This window comes from Platalea leucorodia, assembly GCF_965183815.1.
Source record: "Platalea leucorodia genome assembly, contig: HAP1_HAP1_SCAFFOLD_59, whole genome shotgun sequence".
Classification (NCBI taxonomy): Eukaryota; Metazoa; Chordata; class Aves; order Pelecaniformes; family Threskiornithidae; genus Platalea; species Platalea leucorodia.
Window position 1 is genome coordinate 49622 of NW_028121451.1, and position 8811 is coordinate 58432.

The following is an 8811-nucleotide window of genomic DNA, read 5'->3' on the forward strand; positions in this document are numbered from 1 at the left end:
GCCCATCTATATGTTGCATCTCTTCCTTGATGGCCTGAGATGTCATGGGCCCACCGAGCTAGAAATAATTCACCCTTCTGTTGCCAGTCCAGATCCACCTGAGGCACTTCAATCTTAGCAGCCTGATCCACCTGCTGATTATTTTGATGTTCTTCAGTGGCCCGACTCTTGGGTGCGTGAGCATCTACGTGGCGTACTTTTACAACCAGGTTCTCTACCCGGCCGGCAATATCTTGCCACAATGTGGCAGCCCAGATGGGTTTGCCTCTGCGCTGCCAGTTGCTCTGCTTCCATTGCCGCAGCCACCCCCATAAAGCATTTGCCACCATCCATGAGTCAGTATAGAGATAGAGCATTGGCCACTTTTCTCGTTCGGCAATATCTAAAGCCAGCTGGATGGCTTTCACCTCTGCAAACTGACTCAATTCACCTTCTCCTTCAGCAGTTTCTGCCACCTGTCGTACAGGACTCCATACAGCAGCTTTCCACCTGCGATGCTTCCCCACAAGACGACCCGACCCATCAGTGAACAGGGCATATTGCTTCTCATTTTCTGGCAGTTTATTATACGGTGGGGCCTCCTCAGCACGCATCACCTCCTCCTCTGGTGATATTCCGAAATCTTTGCCTTCTGGCCAGTCCATGATCACTTCCAAGATTCCTGGGCGACTGGGGTTTCCTATTCGAGCCAGTTGTGTAATGAGTGCAACCCACTTACTCCACGTAGCATCAGTTGCATGATGGGTAGAAGGGACTCTCCCTTTGAACATCCAGCCCAGCACCGGCAGTCGGGGTGCCAGGAGGAGCTGTGCTTCAGTACCAACCACTTCTGAAGCAGCTCGAACTCCTTCATATGCTGCCAATATCTCTTTTTCAGTTGGAGTATAGCGGGCCTCAGATCCTCTGTATCCCCGACTCCAGAACCCCAGGGGTTGACCTCGAGTCTCCCCTGGTGCTTTCTGCCAGAGGCTCCAGGTAGGGCCGTTCTCCCCAGCTGCAGTGTAGAGCACATTTTTTACATCTTGTCCTGCCCGGACTGGCCCAAGGGCTACTGCATGGACTATCTCCTGTTTAATTTGTTCAAAGGCTTGTCGTTGCTCAGGGCCCCATTTGAAATCGTTCTTCTTGCAGGTCACTTGATAGAGAGGGCTTACTATGAGACTGTAATGTGGAATATGCATTCTCCAAAAACCCACAACGCCCAAGAAAGCTTGTGCTTCCTTTTTGCTGGTTGGTGGGGACATGGCTGTGATTTTGTTGATTACATCCATTGGGATCTGACGACGCCCATCTTGCCATTTTATTCCCAAAAACTGGATCTCCTGTGCAGGTCCCTTGACCTTACTTTGTTTTATGGCAAAGCCGGCCTCCAGAAGGATTTGGACTATTTTCTTCCCTTTCTCAAAAACTTCTGCTGCTGTGTTGCCCCACACGATGATGTCATCAATGTATTGCAGGTGTTCCGGAGCCCCACCCTGTTCCAATGTAGTCTGGATCAGTCCATGGCAAATGGTGGGGCTGTGTTTCCACCCCTGGGGCAGTCGATTCCAGGTGTACTGGACCCCCCTCCAAGTGAAAGCAAACTGTGGCCTGCACTCTGCCACCAAAGGGATTGAGAAAAATGCATTAGCGATGTCAGTTGTGGCATACCACTTGGCTGCCTTTGACTCCAGTTCATATTGAAGTTCTAGCATGTCTGGCATGGCAGCGCTCAGTGGCGGCGTGACTTCATTCAGGCCCCGATAGTCTACTGTCAGTCTCCACTCTCTGTTAGACAGCATCAGCTGTCATTTCAGAAGGCCAAAGGAAATTCTCAACAGCCTCCAAGAGGATGACCTCAGATCCTGCCCTGTCTGTATGAGCTGCTCCATTTCAGTTTACAGTTCCCTGCCCATGTCTTGGACCACCCCTGGCACCTCAAATGTCACCAGACATTTGCATCTCACTCCTCGCATCCCTCTCCAATGATGAGCATGGGAGCTGAGACAAGCCGCTCACATGCAGGTGCCTATGTTCTGCACAGCTGAAATGAGGCAAGAGGAATCCCACCTCCTCTGGGTTTGTGGCAGGCATGGGAGGGAGCTGAGTCCCTTTCCACCACCAGGACTACAGATCCTGATTGAGATCATAGAATTATAGAATCATCAAGGTTGGAAAAGACCCCAAAGAGATCATTGAGTCCAACCGTCAACCTACCACTGCCAAGTCCATCTATACCATGTCCTCGAACACCACATCTATCCATTCTTTAAATACCTCCAGGGATGGAGACTCAACCACTTCCCTGGGCAGCCTGTGCCAGTGTTTGACCACCCTTTCGGTGAAGAAGTTTTTCCTAATATCTAACCTGAACCTCCCCTGGCGCAGCTTGAGGCCGTTTCCTCTCGTTCTATCTCTTGTTACTAGGGAGAAGAGACCGACCCCCACCTCACTACAACCTCCTTGCAGGTAGCTGTAGAGAGCAATAAGGTCTCCCCTCAGCCTCCTCTTCTCCAGACTAAACAACCCCAGAGATGCCTCGATTGACTCTGTGAATCCCATCTTTCAGAAAGTGTAAATTTTTGTGTCACTGTCTAGGTGCCCTGTCTAATGATGGGACAAGGAAAGGTGATTCTCATGCCCAAATCTTTTCCTCATAGGAGAAATGACAGTGCTAGGAATACTTGTCTCTCCCCAGCTGAGGGAGGGAACATCAGTGATGCCTTCAGCCTGTTTCCCAGCAGGTTCCCCTGCAGCCCCAGGGACACCTGGAGGGAGCCCAGAGGGGCAGAGAAAGTGCTGCCTTGGGCTGGGCCTCTGCTGCTGAGCTGGGCTGGGCTCCTGGGATGGAGGGAGCTGCTGGCAAGTGGGCAGCACTGCAGAGAGACAGCTCTGCCCAGGAGCAGCTCCTCTGCAAAGGGCAGCAGGGCTGAGGGCACTGCCTGCAAGTGCTGAGAGGAGAGGGGTGTGGCAGAGAGACTGTAAGGCATTTGGGAGTGGGAGGATGCTGAGAGCTCACTGCATGGGAGAGATCTTCACAGCCCTCTACATGGTAAGTCTCTGGGTGCAGGACAATGTAACTGGTGTTCCTGGAGGGATCTCCAAAAGCTGCTACATCCCATAGCGTATGGGATTTTCTGGAGGATTCTCACAGTTTCTCTAATGTAGAGGAGGAGGATGTGCTGCAGGATGTGTGCAGCATCAGAAGGATAGGGCATGACGGCTCCCTTCTTCTGGGGTTTTGAAGATCGGTGTGCAGCCAGGGGTTCCCAGGGCTGTCCTTCCGAGCAGGGTCCCTGCACACCAGGGGGCTGTGTGCTGGGGCAGGGACTCTGCCACCTACAAGGGTCAGCACTCAGCCTGCCCAGGGAGTTTTCTACGACACTGTGGGGAGAAGCTGTGTGGAAGGAGGGATCCCACACAGGGCAGGATTGTTCACTGTCCAGAGAGTGCAGCGTGGGTCAGGGTTTCTCAGACTTCTACATCACCTGAAGGACATTTGCAGAGATTTTATTTTAACGATGGATGTCAAGGTAGGGGATTACCTGAAAGGGAAGAAATCTGTGCTTTGAGTGGTGTCCTCTTGGTTTGCAGGGTGGGCAGCAGGAGATGGGAATTTATTTCGCTGCTCTGGAGTAGCCAATGAGACCCCAGTTCTCGCTAGGACTTATCTGAGCTGCTCCTTAGCCCCTGCAGACACAGAGATGCCACTGGGCAGTGCCCTGCTGCCAGGAGGTGCCTGCAGGGCAGAGCTGAGCACACAGCAGGAGGGATGGGCTCTGTGAGCATGGAGAGGGAGGAGCCGTGGGGACAGAGAAAGAGGTCGTGGCCAAGAGCTGCAGGCAGCAGAGACATGGGCAGAAAGGAAGAGAGACCTGCTGCCAGAAATGCTGTGGGAGGAGGGATTCAGGCATCTCCCTGCCATCTCCTGCAGTGCAGATGCTTTCCCTGGAGCAATTGAAACCTGCTGCATTGAAACCACTCCTCAGCTGTGCTGGGGCAACTAGAACAGAAGGCACAATCCAAACTCCCCACAGCTCTGCTCTGCAGTCAGGTGAATTGGGAGCCACAATGCTGAAAAGCTCTTTGATATCATGAGTGCATTTAATCTGAGATTACCCCATGTTCCTATTTCCTTATTGTTGTAGGGCAGGACTGACTCCTGCAGAGCCCCCAGCAGAGCCTCCTGCTCCCTGGGCCACTCTCGTCCAGCACCAACCAGAGCTCACCAAAGCTATTCCTGAAAAGTGAAAGGCAGTTTGGGGTGTTTCTATGAGAAATGGAAAAGATTTTTCTCAAAGCAGTCTGCCCTAACTTCTCCCTTCCTTTACCTTCTTGAACAGATTCCCAAGTGCAGAGGGACAAAATGTCCAACAGCAGCTCCATGACCCAGTTCCTTCTCCTGGCATTTGCAGACACACAGGAGCTGCAGCTCTTGCACTTCTGGCTCTTCCTGGGCATCTACCTGGCTGCACTCCTGGGCAACGGCCTCATCATCACTGTAATCGCCTGTGACCACCGCCTCCACACCCCTATGTACTTCTTCCTCCTCAACCTCTCCCTCCTTGATCTGGGCTCCATCTCCACCACGATAACCAAAGCCATGGCCAATTCCCTCTGGGACTCCAGGGCCATCTCCTACGCAGGATGTGCTGCACAGGTTTTTCTATTTGTCTTTTTCATTTCAGCAGAGTTCTGTCTCCTCACCATCATGGCCTATGACCGCTATGTGGCGATCTGCAAACCCCTGCACTACGGGACCCTCCTGGGCAGCAGAGCTTGTGTCCACATGGCAGCAGCTGCCTGGGGCACTGGGTTTCTCAATGCTGTGCTGCACACGGCCAATACATTTTCACTACCCCTCTGCCACGGCAATGCCTTGGACCAGTTCTTCTGTGAAATCCCCCACATCCTCAAGCTTTCCTGCTCACACTCCTACCTCAGGGAGGTTGGGCTTATTGTGGTTATTGTCTTTGTGGAATTTGGCTGTTTTGTTTTCATTGTGCTGTCCTATGTGCAGATCTTCAGGGCCGTGCTGAGGATCCCCTCTGAGCAAGGAAGGCACAAAGCCTTTTCCACGTGCCTCCCTCACCTGGCCGTGTTTTCTCTATATGTCAGTACTGGCACGTTTGCCTACCTGAAGCCCCCCGCCATCTCCTCCCCATCCCTGGATCTGGTGGTGGCAGTGCTGTACTCGGTGGTGCCTCCAGCAGTGAACCCCCTCATCTACAGCATGAGGAACCAGCAGCTCAAGGATGCCTTATGGAAACTGATCCAATCGGTGCTGTTTAACTGACAACCTGGCTCCCCTCCTCTGCACATTTCCCAGAGTTTATCTTAGGCCACGAGCCTGCTTTTTTCTCTTGTGATAATTCTACTTAGAGATAATTTTTTGGTTTGTACTCCTTCTGTGGAGGTTCAATCCTTGCACAACACTGTGTCACAGTTGGCCTGTCAGATAGCAGCTCTTCAATAAAAGCTCATCTCCTCGGTGCAATGCCTGAAGTCTGTGCTCTTCCTCCAAAATTGCTTCAAAAAATATGTCCAAGGAAGTGGTCTTTTAAAGTTTCTGTTCTCCTTTTGTTCTTGGTGGTTTTGATAATATTGGGTTCCATTGGAACAAAAGTTCTGCTTTTAAAGGCTTTCTTCTTGGTGACCAATGGCAGTGGAGATGGTCCATGAGCTCCCCATTATCTCCTCAGGTTGCTTCCTGTATAATAGGCCTGATGGCATGTACCAGACTCTTTGAAAATTAATTTGGAGGGGAGAAGAGAGGATGAGGACTCACCACGTGCCCTGCGGTTGGAATGAATGGAGACTCAGAAGGTGAAACACCCTCAGAGGTGAAGTCCACCAAAAGTAAAGAACTAAATCAAGGAATCCACAAAGAAGGACCCCACAGTTTCATGGGGATCACTGGGTGCTGACGCGGAAGTCACAGACACAGCACACGATCAATATGATCAAGCAAAATGTCCGTTTATTACATAGACAGCTTAGTTAATATAGTTTCTTGCCTTCCTAATCATGCATAAACTTATCGTTAATTGGTTAACTATGGTTGGCAATATGCTGTTCATGCGCTACTAGCGATATTCTGATTCGTTCATAACAATAGTTCACACGCACAGCCCGCTTCTCCCATATCTTGTTTTCAACATTGCAAGCCAATAGTTTCTTCCTCTTAATCTGCTTGTTTCACGTCTTCCAAACCGCCGTCAACCTTCGCAGCATCCTTGAATTCCTCTTGTGTTAAATGCAGATTAAGTCCACACAGTCTGAGTCTGGGTTGCTCACTACATGTCCTTGGCTTTTCAGATATCCCACACCCCCCAGCGCAGGGCAGGGATACAGCAGAGCCCATAAGGTGTCTCCTCTCTGGTGAGGAGGCCAGAGACTGCAGTGGGGTTCAGCTCTCCCCCATGCACCCCACAGACCCACAGCACCTGGGATTCCTCTTGCTTCAGCTCAGGGTGCACAAAATAGGTGCCTGCAGACCAGCCCCTGCCCTGAGCACCTGCTGGGATCCATGGGGATGGGGGGTGGCAGTCAGCTGCTCTCACACAAAGTCCTGGTGGCATTTGAGGTGCCAGGGGTGGTCCAAGACTTGGGGATGTGTCTGCAAGCTCTGATGGAGCATACCTGGGACACCCACACCTGCCTGAGCATCAGCTGTGGGGCTGGTGGGAAGGGTCCCTTGGCCACCTCACATTACACCCAATGTTTAGGGCATCTGAACGTCTGTCAGACCCACATTTCCATGGCAGCTGCTGGACTTTCAGCTGACCAAGAGGAGGAGTGCATGAGAAGGAGGGTCAGATCTGTCTTGCAGCACCATCCACTGCACTCCCTAGAGCTCAGCTCACTGCAAAATTCAGGCACGTGCACATCCCTGCAGTGAAGGCACCTACATTGTTTCAAGGCTCTGTTTTAACTGGCATCAGAAAGGCCTCTAGTGCCATGCCAGGGGAGGCTGGGGTGCCCAGTGAAACTGCCTGTGGCTGCCAAACATGGCACAGGACCTCCAGGAAAGCCACGTCCCACTGGAGGGGGGTCTGGGCAGACACAGCAGGGCCTCCCAAAGGAGTCCAGTGCCTTTGTGCCAGCACCTGAATGCCAACACCCCAGCAAGGAGGCAAGGTCCATCTCGTCTACACCCACATGTGCTGCAAGACTGGGAGATGCATCACACCAGGGTCTCCGCTCATGTCCCGGTACTCTCAACCCCTGACAGTTCTCTTCTCCCCTCTCCTCTACCCAGCTACCTGATGATACTGAAAAAACCTCATGCCACTGATGACCACAGGCTGGCTGGAGTGCAGGCTTACCTCACCTAAGGACTTTCTCAGGGGTACCTTGTGTTCCTGGAGATTGGCACAAGGTGCTGCCAAGTCAGCTCAGGCAGCAAACTTCTCTCTTGCAAGGCCATCATGGCCCAAGTCTGCGTTTCTCTGCCTCAGAGACTGCAGGGTTTGTTGTCTTCATGAGCACCTCATTTCATCATTACATTGCCACCTGCCATCCTTCCCAGCACATCTTTGCTCTGAAGCAAAGCCTTTGGATATGCGGGGTCCTGGGTGCTTGGATTCAGTTTTCTCCATGAGAAGCCTTTGCTGAGCTGCTGCAACCGGAGTGTGCACCAATGCCCTCAGCCTGGGACACAGGCAGGAGCATCTGGAGCCCCTTATTCCATCACGGAGCTTCTGAGGGAACCACTGCGGTGACGTGGTGGGACAGGTTGCACAGCGTTGGGTCTCTCATGGTTAGATACAGGCTCTTTAGGAGACACTGAGGGTGATTGATGAAGGTGGGAGAATGAGACCGGGGCATGCCCTCTATGAAGGATGGGGCAGGTCGAATGTATGGTGGGGCAGAAGACAGGCTGCATGAGCATTTGTGGGCGAGGAACAGAGGAGAAACCAGTGAAGGTGACATGAAAGTGGGAGTTAGACCCACTCAGTCAGGGTGAGGAAGGGGACAAAGTCTTCTGTAGGGAGCCTGAGGAAGTCCCCAGATCAGCGACAGTTGCACTCACTGGATGGGCAAAGTGCTTTGGTGCAAACAGTCCCATGGGGTCCTGGAGAATCTCGGGGTCAACTTCTTTTCCCAGCTGCCAAGCTGGCCAAAAGGGTGAGTCAGGGCTGGTCAGGGATGTTGAAGTGTCAGCCTTGGCTGTGGTGACCATGAAATAGTTGCATCCCCGTTCCCAAGGGATGTAAGGCAGGAGAACAGCAGAGCTCAGGTTTGGGATCTCTCTCTGAGAGAAGCAGACGTTGCCCTGCTCAGGGCTCTGGTAGTACGAGATCCCATGGAGAAGAAGCTCTGAAAGGGAAAAATCTACAAAAGCTGAGAGGCCTTTAAGGACATGTTCCTCCGGGCACAGGAAGGGTCTGTCCTCATACGCAGGGAAACAACCCTTCACCTCAGGAAACCCACTGAGCTGAACAGGAACCTCATGGCTGAGGTCCTGTGCCAAAGGCAGCACGCAGGAGGTGGAAGCAGGGAGAGGCTCCAAAGGAGGAGTTTAGAAACGTTGTCAGGAGAAATAAGGATTGTGTTAGGTGAGTCAAAGCTCCCCAAAAGATCAAGCTTGCAAGGGATGTCAAGGGGCAACAAGGTAAGCTGCTACATCTTCCTTAACCATGACAAAACCACAGAAAGGTGAAGTGGGCCACTGCTGAATTTAGGAAGAGTAGATGCAGCTCGGTCTGAAGTACACGATGTCTTCTTTTCCTCTGTCTTCACCAGCAAGCTCTCCCAGCCCTTTGAGCCCTCAGGCAGGACTCAAGGAGGAAGAGAACAACCAGCAGTGGATGAAGATCAAGTCAGGGG

The 8811-nt window shown here is 52.2% G+C and overlaps 1 protein-coding gene across 1 annotated transcript; it reads left to right on the top strand.

Moving 5' to 3' along the window:
* Window positions 1-4345: 4345 nt before the first annotated feature.
* LOC309603342 (olfactory receptor 14C36-like) lies at window positions 4346-5275 on the top strand (the record flags this gene model as incomplete). The annotated part of the gene is made up of 1 exon (XM_082338212.1): window positions 4346-5275. One exon carries the CDS (start codon window positions 4346-4348, stop codon window positions 5273-5275), a length of 930 nt encoding a protein of 309 aa, XP_082194338.1.
* Window positions 5276-8811: the final 3536 nt, after the last annotated feature.